Source organism: Gymnoscopelus microlampas (assembly GCF_963454915.1).
Source record: "Gymnoscopelus microlampas genome assembly, chromosome: 15".
NCBI lineage: Eukaryota > Metazoa > Chordata > Actinopteri > Myctophiformes > Myctophidae > Gymnoscopelus > Gymnoscopelus microlampas.
The window spans coordinates 36,477,772-36,502,771 of NC_139952.1; the positions used below are offsets into that span (position 1 = coordinate 36,477,772).

Consider the following 25,000-nt stretch of genomic DNA (forward strand, 5'->3'; position numbering starts at 1 on the left):
GGACTTCCTCTCATTGGACCTGAAGAGAGAGACATGGGTCACTCCTAAACCACAGGGTTTCATCACTAAACTCAAATGGGATCATGCCAAAGCTGACATGGTATACAATAAGCACTACTACACCAGTGAGTGCATTGAATGGCTGAAGAACTATCTGACCTATGGGAAGAACATTCTGCAGAGAACAGGTACAACTTGATGTGATAGAGTTGTACTTAACATGAAGAGACAAAGGTGTCCAGAGGACAAAACACATGTCTGTGTCTCTCTTTGTTCTCTCTGACCTCCACCCCTCCATAATCTGTTTGTTCTCGTCTCTCTGTCTCTCACATTGTCTTTGTTTCTATCACCAAGTCTCTGTTTCTTTTTTCAGTTTGTTCATCCCTGCTTTTCTCTCATTTTTCTGTCTCTCTGTTCTCTATTATTCTCTTACTATATTTTCTCTCTCTCCATCTCTTTCTTTTCATTTGTTCAAAGGTATTTATTATCATTAATGGTGGAAAGTAACTACTCAAGTAAAATTTGAAGGTACTTTTACTTTACTTGAGTATTTCCATTTATCAAAACTATACTTTATACTCCACTACATCTCAGAGGCAAATATTTTACTTTTTTACAAAACACACTTAAAGTGATAGTTCACCCCCAAAATGACTTTTTTTCTATCGATTAGTCACCCCATGGAGACTTTTTTTTCTTTTTTTTTCACATTCCTAAGCCAATAATTTGATGACCGGCAGCGGTTCCGGTGGTTCCGGTTCCGGTCCAAGGGGTGATTAATAGATAGGAAAAAAAATATTTTTGGGGGTTAACTATCCTTTTAAGCCCTATTTTATACTTTGGCTATTCGAAAATAGCAGATCTACTAACTTACAACGTGGTCGCAATGTAACACCTTGTGAGCTTGTAAATATGCTTTCTTTTAAAGAAATGGACACATTTTGTGAAATTGGACATTCTGCATAATGAATACTTTTTTACTGAATTGTACTTGTAACAGATTATTTCTGCATTGTGATATTAATAAAACATCTGAGTAATTCTTCCACCACTGATAGTCATGAAATACAACGGTTCCTAAATCAAAGCCGTCAAGAAATCCACATTTAAATTCAAAACAAATAACACTAACAAAATATTTCTCTCTCCCCTCTATTCTCTCCCCCTCTCTCTTTTTCTCTCTCTTTTTCTCTCTCTCTCTCTCTCTCTCTCTCTCTCTCTCTCTCTCTCTCTCTCTCTCTCTCTCTCTCTCTCTCTCTCTCTCTCTCTCTCTCTCTCTCTCTCTCTCTCTCTCTCTCTCTCTCTCTCTCTCTCTCTCTCTCTCTCTCTCTCTCTCAGAGCTTCCCTCTGTATCTTTCCTCCAGAAGACTCCATCCTCTCCAGTGAGGTGTCACGCTACAGGTTTCTACCCAGACAGAGCCATGATGTTCTGGGCTAAACATGGAGAGCAGCTCCAGGAGAACGTGGACCATGGAGAGCTCCTCAACAACCATGATGGAACCTTCCAGATGAGCGTTGACCTGAACCTGACCTCAGTCAAACATGAAGACTGGAAGCAGTACGAGTGTGTGTTTGAGTTCAATGGGGTCAAAGATGTCTTCAAGTACAGACTGGACCGAAGTCTGATCAAAACCAACAGGGGTAAGACTGAGATTAGGACTAAAGGAGGTATGGATGTACTACCAAAGAAATTAGATCAAAATAATTCACCGGTTATTAACCTGAGACTGACTTAGATGGGCATACAGTATGTGCTCTGAATTGTGGGTAAATTCATCTAAGACTCAGATCAGGTTAAACAAAATCATTGATGTAATATAGACTAGATTAGAGCTAGTACCCTGTAATGAACACATTGATTTGGTCCATAATAACTCTACCCATAGATAGGTAGGTAGATAGGTAAATAGACAGACATATAGACAGACAGACCGACAGACAGACAGATATACAGTCAGATGTTGTGGATTGATGCATGTACTGTATGTATATATCATACATGTTGTGTTTTAAGATAATTCCTCTATTTTATCTCAGTTCTTTTGTATTTTATTGTTCCAGTTGAACCAGAAGACAACATGAACATCATCATCATCGCTGTGGTGGTTCTTGCTGTTCTTGCTGTTGTTGCTGCCATTGTCACCGGAGTCGTCATGTACAGGAAGAAGAAAGGTGAGATAGTAGAATGACGGACATATTGGTTCTCAGGCTATATATCATTGCATTAATATGGTGCTAACTGCAGTGACATCTACTGTATTTACCCATTTCTTCCAGCTTCACGCCCTCCATCTCGTAAGTAGTACTTTATTTTTTACATCTGGTCTGATAATCAACTGATCCACTGTACATTCAACATGATTGACTGAATCATTGATTCAGATGTTGTCTGTGTATAACAGGAAGTGGTCAGTGGTAGTTGATGATGTATCATAACTATGTATTTTCTTTACATTACAGCTTCTGAGGTCAAGAAGCTGAATCCAGATGCATAAAGTCCAGAGACACCTTGTTGCACATAGTAAGTCATGTTGATATTAGGTAGTGATTCTCTCTGGTCCTGACGCCCAGGCTGTTTCTATGTTTCTGTTCTAGTTAGTTAAATTCATGCACTTGGTGGCCCATGTCTAAATCTGGCCCTAATTAGACGTTTACAATGAAAGCCAACTGTACTATGGGACCCCAGGACTAGAGCTTATTAATGGTATAATAGTTATACAATATTGTTGGATTGCTATGAATTAAACTATCTTACGTTTTCTTAAGTTACATACATGATCATGATCACCCTCTCCAATCTGTTGTAATTTCTTTGAATGGCTATTGATGGACGTTGACTTTCTAGGTAATGCAGTTTTGACCAGAGGGAGATGCAAGACATAGATAGAGAGAAAGCAAACTGAATTAAAATAAGCCAAATGATCATTATTTTACAGAATGTATAGTACCTAAAGTTTAGGTAGGTATTAAAAACAGTCAATAAAATCAGGCCCTAAATCAATTTAGGGCCTAAACTGATGTATATCACTTTGGAATGATCAGTTGATCAGTAGTAGTTTTCTGTCATTTTAGGTTTGCAGACAGATGCCCTGGAGCAAGTGGAGACATTCTCACCCTTTCTCTCTCTTCAAATTTTGTAGGAAGTGGGTTATAAACCATTCATAAATCATTACAAACAAGGGTCAGTGATCCATTACAGTTATAAAAACGAAATTAGATTATGCATGCCATAATGTTTTAGAAAGAGAATTTAACACATTTCAGACATCAGTGATGTTATTCATTTGAATTAGAATAAACTGACCATTTAGTGACATCTGACCCATCCGAACAAAGTTCAGACATCGGATGGTGTCCCAGATGGCAATATCATCTGGTTTATTGAGTTGGACTACAGTATTTTAGTAATAGAAACATTTTGTAGGTATTAATCAGTGATGGATTACATCCTGAAAGTCACCCTCTAAATCTTGATTTATTTTTGCTGTCATGGCATGTGTAATAATTTCTTATGGATATTTATAAATGTCAACCTTACACCTTTACAAAATGCTCTTTATATTCTAAAAGCAAAGGATAGATGTGCTAATTGTTTATTTCTCTTTATGATGTCATCATCACATTATGTCAGTAATAATTCTGGAGAACATCTTAAACTATATCAGCTGGATACACAACATTTTATCACCAGCATATGAATCATATAATGTTTGGTGACTTGAATGAAACTATTCCACCTGTGGACATAAGTAGTAAATTGAGGTCCTGAACAAAACAAACACATCATCCAGCACTTATTGCTACCGAATATGTACAGTAATAACACTGTACATGTGGACATTTATAAAAGACAATTTACAACTCTTAATTTCTACCATTACCGTTTGGATCTTCTGGTGATATTGTTATTCATGTGTTACCCAATTACACACACGGCACACGGCACACGCACACACACACACACACACACACACACACACACACACACACACACACACACACACACACACACACACACACACACACACACACACACACACACACACACACACACACTCACACCACAATACCACACTCAAGTACATACAGTACACATTTGTATACACACAGTAACACACATATGACATCAACATGAAGATATGTACTGTATACATACTGTACATACAAACCTGCACGGTCACATACACACACACACACATACAGTCCTTATTTGATTTTCGTGATGTAAATACTATAATGCTATTTTCCTGCAATCAAAAGTGTGTTTAAGGCTGTTGGGTTGGTTGCATTGTAAAAAGCCTAAGTACAAATATAATCTGTACATGTTGCTGAATTTTCTAATACTAGTCCATACCCGGTCGATGCATCCGTGGGGGGATATACGCACATGATCTGGCAACCCGGGAGGCAGTTCGTCCCATAGCTGGGCAGCCACGTAACCATGGCAACAGTGTTTTACACAAAAACGCGAATAAACAGCTGAGATTTGGTGATATCGAAAAACGGGCTTCGCAGTTGCGTTCAGATGGTAATGGTCAATAGCTGTGTTCAAATTCAGATCAATTGCTCCAGCTACTGAGGAGAACCGGTTGGCCTCACCATGACACCATGACAGAGGTTTGTCAAATTATAGGAGGATAAAATAGATTAGTTATGATCGGTTGTGTTCAGATCTCTGTTAAAGCGTCACTACGTCACTTTTTGTTAATGAATAAACTGTCATTTTGTCCAATCTGAATGGTAGAGTATGTTAATACCTACCTACAATTAGGGGTGGTTGTATTTTGTCTCCCTGCTCTTCTGTTGAGACGGTTAGATCGTGTCAAAGGTCACGTCTCACCTAGACACAGGATCTGACACGAATTTTGACCTGATGGTTAAGATTCATCCCCTGAGCAAGCAGGCAGGCTCTATTAGCTCAATAGTAATAATGTCAGCACCTGCGCAGGAAATGGGGTACAAATCTAGGGTAGAAGAGGAAAGTTACATAGTGCAGCTTAAAGTATTTTTTTACGTGTCAAAAAGTATTAAGAATACTTAAAATATGTTTGTTACATTCCTTTAAAGGTCTGATGCTTATTTCATTTTTAATAAAGTCCCAAATAAGCCAGATGTCTGCTTCTTTCTTTTAAAGTCATAAATCAATGTTTTTATCTGTTATTGTGTAAAATATGTGATTTATAGAGTACTCAGTATGGCCATAAACCTTAGAAAAATGTTGTTTCCAAACAGTCTCTACTGTCAGTTAACATTAATATTGAGCAGTTGGAAGAGTTTCACAAAAGACAACTGTCAGAAAAAGACCTGCTCTCTACAAAAACCTTTAAGGAAGACTCCTTAGACAGAGATAGATATATGTATCTTATTTCAACATGCTCATCAAGTGCTCTGTGCTCAAAGTGAAAGGTGCAAAAACAGCAGCAAACGTTTGGGTCATAGGACCTTCGTCAGTGATGTATGACCCAAAGGTTTTCTGCTGTTTCTGCACCTTTCACTTTTAGCACAGAGCACTTTATGAGCATGTTAAAATAAATATATATATGTCTTAGTCTCTGTCTAAGGAGTCTTCCTTAACCCGTTCAATCCGGGAACGCATCTCTGTCATTTTAGATTTCTTTGGGCTATTCAAAAATAGCAGATATACAAGCTCATAGCGCGGCACAGAGTGCCGCGCTATGAGCTTGTATATCTGCTATTTTTGAATAAATCTTAAATTTGCACAAATCTTTGAATATATATTTTTGAAAGCAAACATTTGTAAAATATTTAGTTCCAGGGATCCCCAGAAGCAAATATTTGAGTTACAAATGTTTGCTTTAAAAAAAGATATATTTGCACAATTTTCACGATAAAAAAAAAAGAATGAAGAGTCACAGTGTAAAATAATGGTCTAACTGGTTACACAGATACGTGCCCGGTCTTCATGGGTTAAAAGTATTTTTCTGACAGTTTTCCTTTATGTTTTTGAGAACACCGCACCTGCAGTCAACCCCAAACAAAGGACAAAGAAGGGAGAAACAGTTTAGTTTACCCTGGAAAGGGAGACATTTTTCTAAATGTTTCAAAATAGCAGATCTACAAGCTCACCATGCTCACAACGATGCTATGCATTGTGCGCTTGTAGATTGGCTATTTTCGAATAGCTAAATTAACTAAACTGATCGTGGTGCTATATCAACTAACTTTGCTGGGGACCCCCTCAAGGACCCTTGGGGTCCCAAGACCCCACTTTGAGAACCATTTATATACACAACCAAAGAACACATGATGCTCCATATTCATTTTCTTTGGAAACATGAATTCCATTCATTTAAACTATGTCAGTGTGATTTGGGTAGATGTTTGTTCAGGTTATATTTGACTAAAATCAGATCAGAATGTTGATCATTGACTACAGTTCAATATTCAACACCACTGTGTCCTCCAAGCTCATCACCAAGCCCAGAGCCCTATAGCATTGGTTCTCAAAGTGGGGTCCGGGGACCCCCAGGGATCCCTGGGGGGTACCAGGTGGTCCCCAGCAAAATTAGTTAATAAAACGTCACAAACATTTTAACCCCTTTATCCATATTTTATACTTTGGCTGTTAAAAAATAGCAGATCTACAAGCTCATAGCGCGGCACTGCCGCTAACTCAAATCTTTGCTTCTGGGGATTCTACAAATGTCTTCTGAAACAGTTTATTTTTTTTAAACGGATGTTGCTATAATCAGTGGGTCTCAAACTTTTTCATGTCAAGGACCCCAAAATTATATATATTTGGCCGTGGACCCCCCATCTCAAAATATGTTGTTTCAAGGACCCCCCAGAAGCAAAGATTTGAGTAAAAAAATTTATATATATTCAAAGATTTGCACACATTTTCACAATTGTTTTTTCAAAAATAGCAGATCTACGAGCTCATAGCGCGGCACTCGGTGCCGCGCTATGAGCTTGTAGATCTGCTATTTTTGAATAGACTAAGAAATCTGAAGATGACACAGATGCGTTCCCGGTTCCCAGATTTGAGTTAAAAATGTTCACTTTAAAAAATGTGTACATTTGCACACAATTTCCACGATTTCTTAAAAAAATAGCAGATCTACAAGCTCATAGCGCGGCACTCGGTGCCGCGCTATGAGCTTGTAGATATGCTATTTTTGAATAGCCCAAAGAAATCTAAAAATGACACACAAGATGCGTTCCCACGGTCTTAATGGGTTTTAAGTAAAAAAGATGACTTCTTCACCACAGATTAGTGCATGTCTCTGCTCTGGGTGTTGTACAGCCCAGTAGAGGAGCCTCATTATGGGGGAGTTACAACCCTGACACTCCCTGCTGACATTGTGTGCATGGCCAGCTTTGTGCTTTGTATTAATGTCCCATTGTTTGTAGAATCTATAGATCTACAAATAATGGAGGAAAGAAATGCTGACGCATTTTATACTTATGGTGACGAAAGTGTAAGTTTAATCGGAATTTATGTCACAAAATTCTGCTTTGTGATTGGCTGGCCGAACACGGGCCCAACCGCGTTGTAGAGTGACCCATGAAGGGGTCAGTATAGGCTATATCAGTGGTTCTCAAACTTTTTCATGTTGAGGACCCCCAAATTGATATGTATGCGGACCCCCCGTCTGAAAAGGTTCCGTGCCAGGGACCCCCCCAGAAGAATTAAAAATGTTGCAAACGTTTATTGAGATTTTTCAAAAATGATTCAAAAATTGCAGATGTACAAGCTCACAGCGCGGCACGAAGTGACACGCTGTGAGCTTGTACATCTGCTATTTTTGAATAGCCAACGTATACAATATAGATAATGGTCACTACTTTTGCTGGGGACCCCCTGGAACCCCCTAAAGGACCCCTGGGGGTCCCCGGACCCCACTTTGAGAACCACTGGGCTATATCACTTCCCCCCTGTGATGGACTTCATGGAGCTAAAGCCCAATGAATATACGGCTCTTAGTATATATCTTAGTTATAATATAAGTGTTGAGTTGAGTGTTGAGTTGTGATGGTAAACTCAGAGGCCCAAGTGACATAAATCATTGGAATACTAAATTGTTCCAAAGCTAAAGATGTGTACGGGCTGGACACTAACTATTTTAAAGCTACGTAAGGAATCATTATTGCAACCTATCACACATCTGGTCAACTTGTCAATCAGGTATAGTACAGTTCCATCAGTGTGGTTACACCTATTTTTAAATCTGTCTCTAAACGTTATCTATGTAACAGAAAACAATGCAAATAGTATGATTCAAAAAGTCATTAGGCCTAGTTAATGTAGCGTCACAATCATTTTAACCACTTAACCATATGTTATACTTTGGATATTCAAAAATAGCAGATCTGCTATTTTCTTTTTAATCCTGAAAAATTGTGTAAATCTTTGAATATATATATTTTTAGAGAGATGGGGGTCCGCAACCAAACAAATATAATTTTGGGGGTCCTTGACTATGAAAGTTTGAGAACCACTGGCCTACATGGGCCTACATTCAACACCATTGTGCCCTCTAGCAGTAAGCACATAACCAAGCTCAGAGCCTATAGGACTTAACATCACCCTGTACAACTGGGTCCTGGACTTCCTGACAGACAGACAGACAGACCCCAGATAGTGCAGATTGACACCAGTGGTGACCAGTGTGGAGACACACACCAACACTTAACATTTAGACACACTACCTCACACATTACACCATGCAGGTCTGGAGGTGAATATTCACCATGAAACCCAGAGATCTGGGACGTTCTTACCTCCGCATCTGGATTTCTTTAGAAGAGAGCTGTCTCTCTCACTGTTTCAGGTCTGTTACGTCCCTCCCTGAGTGCCTGGATCACCCACCACACCTGAAAATGATTTGATCCTCAGCTGTACATCAATCAACCTCCTGAATAAATCGTATTGCACTCAGTGCACATTAAGGTCATAACAAACTTTCATAATCAGTACTGGAGCCTTTCTGTTGAGTAAACTTTGTTATTTTCTGTGTTTCCCTAGTCATTAAATAGAGCATAATAGATTCATAACAGATTTTCATATTAAGTGTCATCAAAGTAAAGGAGAAGCTGGTTGAAGTGTGCTGGAGATGCAAACAAATAAAAACAACAACAACAAAAACATCATATCTTGGGCAGATACATACAGTATAGGCCTGCTGTATGTTCATGTCAGGAGCACACGTCTGCTACATGAGGCCTACTTGCATTCCCCGCAGAAATTCTGTGCATGGAGGTTGTGCTTTACTCTTACATAGGCTAGTAATGATGAAAGCGAAGGTTATCATCAATAATAACAGGGGCCCTCTCACAGTGGGCCAGGTTTCAGTCCTCCATGGAATAAGGCTACAATTCAGGGGTAGGCAACATTAGGCACGGGTGCCAACATTGGCACAGGGGAGGGTGATCACTGGCACACTGGCATAAGTGTAAGAGAGTTTTTTTCTTTTAAAATCAAATAATCCTAAAAAAGTTTATTCAGTTAAATGAAGTCCCCTCACATCTATATACAAATCAGATTCTGCACATAATTCTACATTCATAAAAAATCTGAACTCTGACTGGGGAAGGAGTCTGGGGACTCCCAGACTCCTTCCCCAGTCAGAGTTCAGATAGGTGGGTTATTGTAAGTCTAATGGTCATTACACCCTGATGTGAAAGAAAGTATTTCTAAAAAATAAAGGTTATGTATAGCCTTTGGGCAATCAGAATCAGTTGTAAATGTAATTATGTTACGGTCTCATAATTAAACTTAATGGTGATATTGCACACTGTCTATCAAGAAAATAAAAACATGGCACTTCATGTCAAAAAGGTTGCCGACGCCCCTGGGCTACATCATGCACAGTATATCACCATCACCTCTCTGATGGTCTCAATGCTGTTAAGCCTAAGATAAGGGTGGAGTTGCAATGTAGCAGCAGTTGTTTTAGGAAATAGTTTATATCAAACAAATCACAACATATATAGGCAATGCTGTCAAACAAACGTCTAAAACAACATTCTCTAGTTTTACTTTAGTTTCAAGTTAAAACCTGTGTTGGTGAAATCCTCCTAGGAACACATGATGCAACAGCACTTGTTGATTTCTATTGGCTAGAAGTGTGAGTTGGTACCTCCTCCTCATGATATAAAGAGCTGAACAACTCATTATGACAACTAGGTCTACAGTGTGGAGACAGCAGACACTGAGCTCTACTTTTATTTACATTTAGTGACTACACGTCAGGATGAAGGAGTTTATTTTGCTGTTAGGACTACTGTTTTGCCAGGTCGCATCTCCAGGTAAAGCCATGCTTCAATGATTTCATTTAAACTGTTGTAGTAGTTTATGATTGTATTCACTGTTCTTTACTTCAGTTACTGAGTATGATAACAGCACTGAGACATTAGGCCTACCTGGCTTTTTAAAACCTAATGCTAGTTTGTCATTAAATATGTTGCTGTCAGGTGGAAACCTTGTATGTTCAAAACCATTCCTTTAAAAAAAAAAAGTTGTATATAGATTTTTTTTTAATAGTAAAAATTGCCGATCTCTAAACTCACAACACATCGCTGTGCGTTGGGAGCTTGTAGATCTGCTATATTTTCACTACTTTTGTGCGACTCTCTTGTATGATGTTAATACATTTACGAAAAAAAGTTGAAATATGGAGATGTTTCTGGTTTCTGCCCAAGCTGCAACGATATCGTGTAAAACCTTTCTAGTTCAACCATGTTATGAAAACGCAGACTATTAATATACTTTATTAATTAACATCATTATTTATCACAGTTTTGTCACCATTCAGTAAAAGTCTCCATTCAGCAGTATGCCAGTATAGCCACTGGAGGGCGCTCTGTACTGTAGTTATTTTCACCTGAAATCAGGTTCCTTTGCTGACTGTATTTATAGTATGCTGTTATAAATAATTAAACTTTAACAATAGCCTGGAAACCAGACGAATCTGCCGGTGTGAAAAGTGATATTGTCTGTCCACGCGAGGCTACTTTAAAAAGAGGCAGAAAGACAAACAGACAGACAGATGGACAAAGACAGACATGTTGAAACAGTGAAGGTACAGACAGACAGGCAGACAGACAGACAGACAGACAGACAGACAGACAGACAGAAAGAAAAACAGAAATTATGTTTGAAGTTCTCTCTTGTTGGAAACAAATTGAACCATATAATTTAATTGTTGTGTCAAAAATACGATGTGTAATTATAATATTATATTGCTATATTTCCATTTTGTCTCACAGCGAGTCACAGCCTGAAATACTTCTACACTGCATCCTCTGATGTCCCAAACTTCCCAGAGTTTGTGGCAGTTGGGATGGTTGATGATGTTCAGATGTATCACTATGACAGCAACACACAGAGAGCAGTTCCTAAACAGGACTGGATGGACCAGGTCACAACAGATGACCCACAGTACTGGGAGAGGAACACTGGGAATAGCCTGGGTGCCCAGCAGGTCTTCAAGGTCAGCATAGACAATATAAAGCCGCGCTTTAACCAAACTGGAGGTATGTTTATGTTTCATTTCATACTGATAAAATGATTTTATTCACATTGTTAAAAAAAACAATCAGTAAGATGTAACTTCCTTCATGCCACAATGACACACACACACACACGCACGCACGCACGCACGCACGCACGCACGCACGCACGCACGCACGCACGCACGCACGCACGGACGCACGCACGCACGCACACACACACGCACACACACACACACACACACACACACACATTGATTTACTCACTTTCTCGCACACTCACACATACACACCAACACACGCACGCATGCATGCAAACACTCCCTTACACAGTGACATAGCAGCCTGTAACCAGAGTATTATGCTTATTTAACACTTTGTCGTACAACGGTGTCGCGCACCGAAAATAGCAGATCTACAAGCTCACAACGCGTCGCACTGCGACGCGTTGTGAGCTTGTAGATATGCTATTTTCGGTGCGCGACACTGTCGTACGACGAAGTATAAATCGGGCTTTAGACTCCACATGAGGAGATAACACAGTGAAGACAATGAACACAACATGTAGACTGAACTGAATTGAATTGAATTGAATTGAACTGGTTTTAACCAACATGATGTTAAATGTAACTTTTCATCAGTTCCTTGAACAGAGTGAATGTAAAACAACAGAACTGTCACTGCACTACACACTACACTACACTACAACACACACATCTGTGTGTGTGTAACTACACTACAACACACACATCTGTGTGTGTAACTACACTACAACACACACACTACAACACACACATCTGTGTGTGTAACTACACTACAACACACACATCTGTGTGTGTAACTACACTACAACACACACACTACAACACACACATCTGTGTGTGTAACTACACTACAACACACACATCTGTGTGTGTAACTACACTACAACACACACACTACAACACACACATCTGTGTGTGTAACTACACTACAACACACACACTACAACACACACATCTGTGTGTGTAACTACACTACAACACACACATCTGTGTGTGTAACTACACTACAACACACAACACTACAACACACACATCTGTGTGTGTAACTACACTACAACACACACATCTGTGTGTGTAACTACTCTACAACACACACATCTGTGTGTGTAACTACACTACAACACACACATCTGTGTGTGTAACTACACTATAACACACACATCTGTGTGTGAACTGTAGGATGTGTCTGTTGTTTACTACACTGTCTGTCTGTCTGTCTGTCTGTCTGTCTGTCTGTCTGTCTGTCTGTCTGTCTGTCTGTCTGTCTCTCTTTCTCTCTCTCTTTCTCTCTCTCTCTCAGGTGTCCACATCTACCAGGTGATGTATGGTTGTGAGTGGGATGATGAGACTGGAGACACTGATGGTTATGATCAGTATGGTTATGATGGAGAGGACTTCATCTCATTGGACGTGAAGAGAGAGACATGGGTCGCTCCTAAACAACAGGCTGTCATCACTAAACACAAATGGGATCAAAACAAAGCTCGCACAGCATACTTGAAGAACTACTACAACACTGAGTGCATTGAATGGCTGAAGAAGTATGTGAACTACGGGAAGAACATTCTGCAGAGAACAGGTACAACATGATGTGATGATCTGTACTTAGATAAATATGTTAAGATGTAGTAACATTACTATGAGATGCATGCACTTGTACTCAACATGAAGAGACAAATGTGTCCAGAAGGCAAGACACATGTCCGTGCCTGTCTGTATCTCTCTGACCTCCACCCCTCCATTATCTGTTTGTTCTCGTCTCTCTCTCGTCGTCGCCACCAAACAAACTATTAAATAAAATAAAAAACAGTGTGGTCGTCGCCACCAAACAAACTATTGACTTCACTCCTCATACACACACACACACAGCGCCGCCTCCAACAACGACCCAAACCAAACACAAGGCACACAAACTGATTTAGCTCTGTTCATAAACTATTTACTTAGGAATTATGTTCAATATGAGCGGGTGGCTTAAAAGAGCCATTTTGGCTGTTTTTGTTAGTCCGTGAGCGAAAGGGTACAGGACCACGGGTCCATTTGGTTCCGTGCGGGGACGCTGGAGAGAGCAACCTGGTATTAATATGACTGCGTCATGATTTCTTGTTTCTGTTTGTTCATCCCTGCTTTTCTCTCTCCTTGTTTTGTCTCACTGTTCTCTATATTTTCTATCTCCATCTATTTATTTTTACTTTTTTACCAAACACACTTAAGCCCTATTTTATACTTTGACTATTCAAAAATAGCAGTTCTACAATTTATTTTTAAGAAATTAACACATTTTGTGAAATGGGGCATTCTGCATAATGAATACTTTTACGCTGGTTATATGACTTTTACTTGTTACAGATTATTTCTACATTGTGGTATTGCAAATAAATCTGAATACTTCTTCCCCAACTGATAGCCATGAAGTACAACAGTTCCTAAATCAGAGCATTCAACCAATCCACCTTCAAATTCAAACAATTAACACTGACAAAATATTTCTCTCTCTCTTCTCTCTCTCTCTCTCTCTCTCTCTCTCTCTCTCTCTCTCTCTCTCTCTCTCTCTCTCTCTCTCTCTCTCTCTCTCTCTCTCTCTCTCTCTCTCTCTCTCTCTCTCTCTCTCTCTCTCTCTCTCTCTCTCTCTCTCTCTCTCTCTCTCTCTCTCAGAGCTTCCCTCTGTATCTCTCCTCCAGAAGACTCCATCCTCTCCAGTGAGGTGTCACGCTACAGGTTTCTACCCAGACAGATTCATAATGTTCTGGGCTAAAGATGGAGAGGAGCTCCAGGAGAACGTGGACCATGGAGAGCTCCTCAACAACCATGATGGAACCTTCCAGACGAGCGTTGACCTGAACCTGACCTCAGTCAAACATGAAGACTGGAAGCAGTACGAGTGTGTGTTTCAGCTCTATGGAGACACAGAGGACATCAAGACCAGACTGGACCGAAATCTGATCAAGACCAACAGGGGTAAGACTGAGATTAGGACTAAAGGAGGTATAGATGTACTACTAAAGAAGTTAGATCAAAACAATTAACTGGTTATTAACCTGAGACTGACTTAGATGGGCATACAGTATGTGCTCTGAATTGTGGGTAAATTCATCTAAGACTCAGATCAGTTTAAACAACATTTCTACAGCTGGATCACATGACCATAATGTAAAACCCAATCACAGATGTAATATAGACTAGATTAGAGCGAGTCCCCTGTACTGAACACATTGATTTGGTCCATAATAACTCTATCCATAGATAGGTAAATAGACAGACATATAGACTGACAGACAGACACACAGATATACTGTCAGATATGGATGTATGTATGTATAGATGTATCATCCATCCATACATTGTATGGATGGATGGATGTTGTGTTTTAACCCATTAATACTGGCAACATATCTGTCATTTTAGATGAAGTTGGGCTATTCAAAAATAGCAGATATACAAGCTCATAGCGCGGCACTCGGTGCTGTAGATCTGCTATTTTCTAAAAATATTTTGTTCCAGGGACCCACAGAAGCAAAGATTTTAGTTAAAAATGATTGCTTTAAAAATATATATATTCAAAGATTTGCACACATTTTCACGATTTTTCCAAAAATAGCAGATATACAAGCTCATAGCGCGGCACTCGGTGCCGCGCTATGAGCTTGTATATCTGCAATTCTTTTAATAGAGAAAGAAATCTTAAAATGACACAGATGCGTTCCCGGTCTTAAAGGGATATTTTTATTAAGATAATTCCTCTACTTTGTCTCTGTTTTTCTCTGTATTTTATACAGTTGAACCAGAAGACAACACGACCATCATCATCATCATCGCTGTGGTGGTTCTTTCTGTTGTTGCTGTTGTTGCTGCCGTTGTCATCGGAGTTGGCAAGTCCAGGAAGAAGAAAGGTGAGACAGTAGAATGACGTACATATTGGTTCTCAAGCTATATATCATTGCATTAATATGGTGCTAACTGCAGTGTCATCTCTTTACCCATTTCTTCCAGCTCCAAGCTCTACATCTTGTAAGTAGTACTTTATTTTTACATCTGGTCTCATAATCCACTGATCCACAGTACATTCAACATTATTGACTGTAAACAGTTACACAAAGGAGTCAGGAGTTGTATTCAGATGTTGTCTGTGTATAACAGGAAGTGGTCAGTGTTAGTTGATGATGTATCATAACTATGTATTTTCTTTACATTACAGCTTCTGAGATCGTGCAACTGAATCCAGATGCACAAAGTCCAGAGACACCTTCTTGCACATAGTAAGTCATGTTGATATTAGATAGTGATTCTCTCTGGTCCCCAGGCTGTTTCTATGTTTCTGTTCTAGTTCTTTAATTTCATGCACTTGGTGGCCCATGTCTAAATCTGGCCCTAAATGAAAGCCAAGCTGTACTACGGGATCCCAGGACTAGAGCTTATTAATGGTATAAGTTATACAATATGGTTGGATTGCCATGAATTAAACTATTTACACCTCTGGCAAAAAGGTTTCTTAAGTTACACATATATATTGTTTAGACATAATGATCAGCCTCTCCAATGTGTTGTCATTTTATTGAATGAGTGTTTAATCTGACCACTGATTGAAATTGTGTTTCTAGGTTACTTCAATAGTTAAAAGTAATGTAGCTTTGACCAGAGGGAGATGCAAGAGATAGTGAGGAGACAAAGCAAATTATTTTCCAGAATACATACAGTATATTTACATATAATTTAATACATTTGATAAGATTCTGTAATCATTTACCTTCCCAAACTGATGTATATCATTTTGGAAAATTACTTTTTGAATGATGAGTTGGTATTTTTGTGTTCTCTCTTATGTTTTGATTTGTGTCATTTTAGGTTTGCAGACAGATGCACTGGAGCAAGTGGAGACATTCTCACCCTTTCTCTCTCTTCAAATGCTGTGAGAAGTGCTTTAAACCATTCATAAATCATTACAAACAAGGGTCAGTGATCCATTACAGTTATAAAAACGTAATCAGATTAGGCAGACTTTTAAAATATTGAGAAAAACACAGTTTAGAAGAGAATTATAATTTTTTAGACATCAGTGATGTTATTCAACGTAGAGGTGAATTAGAATAAACTGATATTTAATGTCATCTAACCCACTGGTTCCCAAACTGGGGGACCAACATACAGTATAAATGTATACAGGGTATCTGCATATTTCTAAAGTTAATTGGCCAAATTGTCACATATTACGTATGAAAGAGGCAAACGTTTGAACGTTTGAAAATAGCCGATCTACAAGCTCACAACGCCCCTGCTGCGAGGCTATTTTCACATTGTTTGTGTGTAGAACCGAGTCAAACTAAATGTAATACCTACCATTCCAAGGGCTTGTCATGGTGGGGGGTCCCCAGTTCAAATATGATTATTTTGGGGGGTCGCGGACTGAAAGGTTTGGGAACCCTGGATATAAACCCATCCGAACAAAGTTCAGACATTGGATGATACCATCATGTACCTAGATGGCAAAATCAGCTGGTTTATTGAGTTGGACTATGTTAGTAATAAAAACGTTTGGTAGGTAATAATCAGTGATGGATCACATCCTGAAAGTCACCCTCTAAATCTTGTTTCTTTTTAGCTTTCATGGCATGTGTAATAATTCCTTATGAATATTTATAAATGTCCACCTTACACCTTTACAAAATCATATTTATATTCTTAAAGCAAAGGATAGATGTTCTGATTGTTTATTCCTCTTCATGATGTCATAACATTATGTCAGTAATAATTCTGGAGAACATCTTAATCTATCAGCTGGATACACAATATTTTATCACCAGCATATGAATCATATAATGTATGATAACTTGAATGAAACTATTCCACCTGTTGGCATAAGTAGTAAGTTGAGGTCCTGAACAAAACAAACACATCACCCAGCACTTATTGCTACTGAATATGTACAGTGAGACACTGTAGACGTGGACATTTATAAAAGACAATTTACAACTCTTTTAATTTCTACCATTACCGTTTGGATCTTCTTGTGATATTGTTATGTGTTACCCAATTAAACACGCACGCGCGCGCGCACACACACACACACACACACACACACACACACACACACACACACACACACACACACACACACACACACACACACACACACACACACACACACACACACACACACACACACACACACACACACACACACACCACAATACCACACATACATACTGTACCATACTCAAGCACATATAGAACACATTTGTATACACACAGTAACACACATGACATCAACATGAAGACATATATGCATACTGTACATACAAACCTGCACGCTCACACACACACACACACACACACACACACACACACACACACACACACACACACACACACACATTTGATTTTTCCGTGATGTAAATACTGTAATGCTATTTTCCTGCTATCAAAAGTGTGTTTAAGTCTGTTGGGTTGGTTGCATTGTAAAAATCTTGAGTACAAATATAATCTGTACATGTTGCTGAATTTTCTAATATAAAATAGATTGGTTGTGAAGGATAGTGTTCAGATCTCTGTTAAAGCGGCATTATGTAACTCTTTTTTTAATGAATAAAATGTAATTTTGTCCAATCTGTATGGTAGAGTATGTTAATACAATATAACTTATATAATTGGGGTGGTTGTATTTTGTCTCCCTGCTCTTCTATTGAGACATTTAGATCGTGTCAAAGGTCATGTCTCACCTAGACACAGGATCTGACATGAATTTTGACCTGATGGTCAAGATTCAATTTATCCCCTGAGCAAGCAGGCAGGCTCTATTAGCTCAATGGTAAAAATGTCAGCACTTACGCAGGAAACCGGGTTCAAATCTAGGGTAGAAGAGGAAAGTTACATAGTGCAGCTTTAAGTAGTTTTTTACGTATCAAGAATAATTAAGAATCTAAATTGGACTATGTCTACTAAATGAAGAATGTTTGTTACGTTCATTTAAAGGTCTGATGCTTATTTAATGTTTTAATAAAGTCCCAAATAAGCCAGATGTCTGCTTCTTTCTTTTAAAGTCATAAATCAAAGTTTTGTATCTGTCATTGTGTCAAATATGTGATATATAGAGTATTTAGTATGACCATAAACCTTAAAAAAAATGTGACTGGTTGTTTCCAAACAGTCGTCTATACTGTCTGTTAACATTAATCTGTTGAGAGAGTTTCACAAAGTGGAAAAGTGTCAGAAAAAGACTCGCTAATACAAAAACCTTTAAGGAAGACTCCTTAGACAGAGATAGATATATGTATTTTATTTCAACATGCTCATCAAGTGCTCTGTGCTCAAAGTGAAAGGTGCAAAAACAGCAGCAAACGTTTGGGTCATAGGACCTTCGTCAGTGATGTATGACCCAAAGGTTTTCTGCTGTTTCTGCACCTTTCACTTTGAGCACAGAGCACTTTATGAGCATGTTAAAATAAATATATATGTCTTAGTCTCTGTCTAAGGAGTCTTCCTTAACCCGTTCAATCCGGGAACGCATCTCTGTCATTTTTAGATTTCTTTGGCTATTCAAAAATAGCAGATCTACAAGCTCATAGCGCGGCACCGAGTGCCGCGCTACGAGCTTGTATATCTGCTATTTTTGAAAAAATCTTACATTTGCACACATCTTTGAATATATATTTTTTTAAAGCAAACATTTGTAAAATATTTAGTTCCAGGGACCCCCAGAAGCAAAGATTTGAGTTACAAATGTTTGCTTTAAAAATATATATATTCAAAGATTTGCACAAATGTTCACGATTAAAAAAAAAAGAGTAGCAGATCTACAAGCTCATAGCGCGACACTCAGTGCCGCTCTATGAGCTTGTAGATATGCTTTTTTTGAATAGCCAAAGTGTAAAATAATGGTTTAACTGGTTACACAGATCCGTTCCCGGTCTTTATGGGTTAAAAGTCTTTTTCTGCCAGTTTTCCTTAATGTTGTTGAGAACACCACACCTGCAGTCAACCCTAAACAAAGGACAAAGAAGGGCGCAACAGTTTAGTTACCCCGGACAGGAGACATTTTTCAAAATGTTTCAAAATAGTAGATCTACAAGCTCACCATGCTCACAACGATGCTATGCATTGTGGGCTATTCGGGCTATTTTCGAATAGCTAAATTGACTAAACTGATTGTGGTGCTATATCAACTAACTTTGCTGGGGACCCCCTCAAGGACCCCTTGGGGTCCCCAGACCCCACTTTGAGAACCATTTATATACACAACCAAAGAACACATGATCCATATTCATATTCATTTTCTTTGGCAACGTTAATTCCATTCATTTAAACTATGTCAGTGTGATTGGGTAGGTGTTTGTCCAGGTTATATTTGACTAAAATCAGATCAGAATGTTGATCATTGACTGCAGTTCAATATTCAACACCACTGTGTCCTCCAAGCTCATCACCATTAAGCCCAGAGCCCTATAGCATTGGTTCTCAAAGTGGGGTCCGGGGGTCCTTGGGGGGGTACCAGGTGGTCCCCAGCGAAATGAGTTAATAAAACCTCACAATCATTTTAACCCCTTTATCCATATTCTATACTTTGGCTATTCAAAAATAGCAGATCTACAAGCTCATAGCTTGTAGAAAAATTGAGAAAATGTGTGCAAATCTTTGAATACATATTTTTTAAAGCGAACATTTGTAACTCAAATCTTTGCTTCTGGGGTCCCGGGAACACAATATGAGATGGGGGTCCGCGGCCAAGTACATATAATTTTGGGGGTCCTTGACATGAGAACCACTGCCCTATAGGACTCAACATCATCCTGTGCAACTGGGTGGTGGATGTAGACCAAGGGCCCAGCTTCCTGTTTGAAATGGACTCGAATAAGGAAGAGAGTTCAAGTGACAGTTCATATGAATGGCCTGTAGTTTCGCTGTTTTACCCCTGCTAGTGTCAGAAAGAATTGATCTCAATGAAAGCAGATGGGTTTTTGACGAACTTTAGACTTGATTTCCTTAATAAACATTGTCATAGCGCGGCACCGAGCTTGTACATCTGCTATTTTTGAATAGCCAAAGAAATCTGAAGATGACACAGATGTGTTCCCGGTCTTAATGGGTTAACCCTTTAAGACCGGGAACGCGTCTGTGTCATTTCTTTGGCTATTCAAAAATAGCAGATGTACAAGCTCATAGCGCGGCATGAGCTTATAGATGGGCTATTTTTTTTTAAGAATCGTGAAAATGTGTGCAAATCTTTGAATATAAATAAATACATTTTTAACAAAAGTATTAATTGCTTCTGGGGGTCCCTGGAACAACATATTTTGAGATGGGGGGGGGTCTGCGGACAAATACATATCATATTAGGAGGGCTTTGACATGACAAAAGTTTGAAAACCACTGATATTATAGCAACATACGTTTTTCCGGAAAAAAAATGTTAGGATTTAAAAGACATTTGTAGAATCCCCCAGAAGCAAAGATTTAAGTTAAAAATGTTCGCTTTAAAAATATATATATATTCAAAGATTTGCACACGATTTTTTCAAAAATAGCAGATCTACAAGCTCATAGCGCGGCACTCGGTGCCGCGCTATGAGCTTGTAGATCTGCTATTTTTGAATAGCCCAAAGAAATCTAAAAATGACACACAAGATGTGTTCCCCCGGTCTTAATGGGTTTGAAGTAAAAAAAAGATGACTTCTTCCACCACAGATTAGTGCACGTCTCTGCTCTGGGTGTTGTACAGCCCAGGTGAGGAGACATTGCTGACATTCTGAGCATGGCCAGCACTTTAGCACGTTGTATTAATGTCCCGTTGTCTGTAAAATGTATAGATCTACAAATAATGGAGGAAAGAAATGGTGACGCATTTTATACTCGTGACGAAAGTGTATAGGTTTAATCGGAATTTATGTCACAAAATTCTGCTTTGTAATTGGCCGGCCGAACACGGGCCCAATCGTGTAGTAGAGTGACCCATGAAGGGGTCAGTATAGGCTATATCAGTGGTTCTCAAACCTTTTCATGTCGAGGACCCCCAAATTGATATGTATTTGGCCGCGGACCCCCCCGTCTAATATAAGTGTTGAGTTGAGTGTTGAGTTGTGATGGTAAACTGGTGAAGGATCTATATACACTAGCATGTAAGTTCAATGATTTTTTTCCCTGAACTCGGTTTCTGAGATTACACAACTTTTTAAACCCTCCAAGTTTCTTTCCAGCCCTATTATTAATAGTAAACAACCTGTGTTTAACCTGGAAGAAATCTCAGAGGCCGAAGTGGCAAAATCATTGGAATACTAAATTGTTCCAAAGCTAAAGATGTGTACGGGCTGGAAACAAACTATTTTAAAGCTACGTATAAGGAATCATTATTGCAACCTATCACACATCTGGTCAACCTGTCAATCAGGTATAGTACAGTTCCATCAGTGTGGAAGGCGGCCACCATCACATCTATTTTTAAATCTGTCTCTAAACGTGAAATGGGTAAATTACAGGCCCCTCAGTATCCTCTCTGTCATCTCAAAGGTGGCAGAGAAATGGATAGCCAATTTTGATCATTAAACATCTTGACAAAGGTCATACCCCACTGCATCCCATGAAGTTTGGGTTCTGTGCCCGCCATGCAGCCAAATAGTGTGCTCAATGAGAGGATAAAGGGTCTATTGGATAGGAATCCCTGTGTTACTGCCCTTTTCTTATGAGGCTATACAATGGTTCAAATCTTACCTATGTAACAGAAAACAATGCAAATAGTATGTTTCAAAAAGTCATTAGGGCTAGTTAATGTAGCGTCACAATCATTTTACCCACTTAACCATATTTTATACTTTGGCTATTCAGAAATAGCAGATATGCCATTTTCTTTTTAATCCTGAAAAATGTTGTAAAGCTTTGAATGCATTTTTAAAGAGATGGGGGTTCGCAGCCAAATAAACATCATTTTGGGGGTCCTTGACTATGAAAGTTTGAGAACCACTGGCCTACATGGGCCTACATTCAAAACCATTGTGCCCTCTAGCAGTAAGCACATATCAAGCTCAGAGCCCTATAGGACTTAACATCACCCTGTGCAACTGGGTCCTAGACTTCCTGACAGACAGACAGACAGACAGACCCCAGATAGTGCAGATTGACACCAGCGGTGACCAGTGTGGAGGCCACACACCAACACTTAACATTTAGACACACTACCTCACACATTGCACCATGCAGGGCTGGAGGTGAACATTCACCATGAAACCCAGAGATCTGGAACGTTCTTATACCTCCATATGCCTCTGGCCTTCTTTAGAAGAGAGCTGTCTCTCTCTCACTGTTTCAGGTCTGTCACGCCCCTCCCTGAGTGCCTGAATCACCACCACACCTGAAAATGATTTGATCCTCAGCTGTACATCAATCAACCTCCTGAATAAATCTTGTTGCACTCAGTGCACATTAAGGTCATAACAAACTTTCATAATCAGTACTGGAGCCTTTTCTGTTGTGTAAACTTATGTTATTTCCTGTGTTTCCCTAATCATTAAATAGAGCATAATAGATTCATAACAGATTTTCATATTAAGTGTCATCAAAGTAAAGAAGAAGCTGGTTGAAGTGTGCTGGTGCTGGAGAACAAATAAAAACAACAACAACAAAAACATTATATCTTGGGCCTATGTGCATGTCAGGGGCACAAGTCTGCTACATGAAGCCTGGATGGTCCAGTGTTGGGGGTGTTACTTGCATTCACCCGCAGAAATTCTGTGCATGGAGGTTGTGCTTTACTCTTACATAGGCTAGTAATGATGAAAGTGAAGGTTATCAACAATAATAAAGGGACAGGTTTCAGTCCCCCATGGACCCCCATCGTAATAGGCTACATCAAGGGTTCCCAAACGTTCCAGGCCGCAACCCCCCAAAATAATCATATTTGAACTGGGGACCCCCCACTCTGACAAGCACTTGTAAGCATTTAGAAGCTCTACAAGCTCACAACGATTCGCACTGCGAGGCGTTGTGAGCTTGTAGATCGGCTATTTTCACAATGTTTGCGTCTTTCTAACGTCATATTTGACAATTTAGCCAATTTAGTATTAAATGGTCTTAAAAGTCATTACATTGCCACATTATAAATGTGCTGTATGTTGGTTTGTTTACTGCTGAGTGAGAAAACAATGTTGCACATTAAGCAAATCATCTGGGGACCCCCCAAAATAATTTGGGGCCCCCCCTGGGGATCCCGACCCCCAGTTTGGGAACCACTGGGCTACATCATGCACTGTATATCACCATCACCTCTCTAATGGTCTCCATGCTGTTAAACCTACATTTAGATAAGGGTGGAGTTGTGATGTAGCTACAGTTGTTTTAGGAAATAGTTTATACCAAACAATGACAACATTATAGCCTAGGCAATGCTGTTAAACAAACGTCTAAACCATCATTCTCTAGTTTTACTTTCAAGTTAAAACCTGTGTTGGTGAAATCCTCCTAGAAACACATGATGCAACAGCACTTGTTGATTTCTATTGGCTAGAAGTGTGAGTTGGTACCTCCTCCTCGTCCTGATATAAAGAGCTGAACAACTCATTATGACAACTAGGTCTACAGTGTGGAGACAGCAGACACTGAGCTCTACTTTTATTTACATTTAGTGACTACACGTCAGGATGAGGGAGTTTATTTTGCTATTAGTTCTACTGTTCTGCCAGCTCGCATCTCCAGGTAAAGCCATGCTTCAATGATTTCATTTAAACTGTTGTAGTAGTTTATACATGATTGTATTCACTGTTCTTTACTTCAGTTACTGAGTAGGATAACAGCTCTGAGACATTAGGCCTACCTGGGTTTTTAAAACGGAATGTCATTAAATATGTTGCTGTCTGGTGGAAACCTTGTATGTCCAAAACCATAGATTTTTTTAATATATAAAAAAATAAATACAAATATAGAATAAAAAAATGTAAGCCAACAACGCATCACATCGCTATTTGTTGGGAGCTTGCCTTGTAGGTCTGCTATTGTCACTACTTTTGTGCGACTCTTGATTGTATGATGGGCATTATAGGCTAAAGTTCATTTACAACAAAACATGAAAAGTTGAAATATGGAGATACGAGGTTTCTGCCCGACAGCAACGATATATATGTTTAAACATTTCTAGTTCAACCATGTTATGAAAACGCAGACTATTAATATACTTTATTAATTAACATAATTATTTATCACAGTTTTGTCACCATTCAGTAAAAGTCTCCATTCAGCAGTATGACAGTATGGCCACTGGAGGGCGCTCTGTACTGTAGTTATTTTCACCTGAAATCAGTTTCCTTTGCTGACTGTATTTATAGCAAGCTGTTATAAATAATTAAACTTTAACAATAGCCTGGAAACCAGACGAATCTGCCGGTGTGAAAAGTGATATTGTCTGACCACAAGAGGCTACTTTAACAAAGAGTCATAAAGACAAACAGACAGACAGATGGACAAAGACAGACATGTTGAAACAGTGAGAGACAGACACACGGTACAGA

At 39.1% G+C, this 25,000-nt stretch overlaps 3 protein-coding genes and 1 long non-coding RNA gene across 8 annotated transcripts in view; 3 read left to right on the plus strand and 1 right to left on the minus strand.

Moving 5' to 3' along the window:
• Positions 1–5,112, plus strand: part of LOC311061077 (major histocompatibility complex class I-related gene protein-like) — a 15,907-nt gene extending 10,795 nt beyond the window's left edge. The window contains exons 3-8 of one of the 2 annotated variants that reach the window (XM_084079582.1): positions 1–188; positions 1,339–1,641; positions 2,062–2,172; positions 2,278–2,295; positions 2,461–2,521; positions 3,073–5,112. The exon at positions 1–188 is cut by the window's left edge and continues 91 nt beyond it. In XM_084079582.1, coding sequence (XP_083935708.1) covers positions 1–188; positions 1,339–1,641; positions 2,062–2,172; positions 2,278–2,295; positions 2,461–2,495 — 655 coding nt within the window. In that variant the 3' untranslated portion in view covers positions 2,496–2,521; positions 3,073–5,112. The remainder of the gene's footprint in view (positions 189–1,338; positions 1,642–2,061; positions 2,173–2,277; positions 2,296–2,460; positions 2,522–3,072) is intronic. The other variant, XM_084079583.1, reaches the window with a different exon arrangement.
• Positions 5,113–10,137: 5,025 nt separating this feature from the next.
• On the plus strand, positions 10,138–18,531 carry LOC311061073 (major histocompatibility complex class I-related gene protein-like). Of its 4 annotated transcripts, none has more exons than XM_084079577.1 (8): positions 10,138–10,272; positions 11,233–11,499; positions 12,820–13,098; positions 14,175–14,477; positions 15,296–15,409; positions 15,510–15,527; positions 15,715–15,775; positions 16,362–18,531. In XM_084079577.1, coding segments are annotated over exons 1-8 (1,098 nt in total). In that variant the 5' UTR covers positions 10,138–10,217; the 3' UTR covers positions 16,363–18,531. The 4 variants fall into 4 exon arrangements, 2 of the variants coding, with proteins under 2 accessions (XP_083935703.1, XP_083935704.1); XM_084079578.1 differs by having other exon boundaries at positions 15,305–15,409; XR_014602353.1 differs by lacking the exon at positions 15,510–15,527 and having other exon boundaries at positions 15,296–15,427.
• Positions 17,365–25,000, minus strand: part of LOC311061078 — a 16,632-nt gene continuing 8,996 nt past the window's right edge. Inside the window, exon 2 of the long non-coding RNA XR_014602357.1 lies at positions 17,365–17,817. This is a non-coding gene — a long non-coding RNA (uncharacterized lncRNA). The remainder of the gene's footprint in view (positions 17,818–25,000) is intronic.
• Positions 24,060–25,000, plus strand: part of LOC311061076 (major histocompatibility complex class I-related gene protein-like) — a 9,941-nt gene continuing 9,000 nt past the window's right edge. The window contains exon 1 of the mRNA XM_084079581.1: positions 24,060–24,191. Within this exon, the coding sequence (XP_083935707.1) occupies positions 24,137–24,191 (55 nt within the window). The 5' untranslated portion in view covers positions 24,060–24,136. The remainder of the gene's footprint in view (positions 24,192–25,000) is intronic.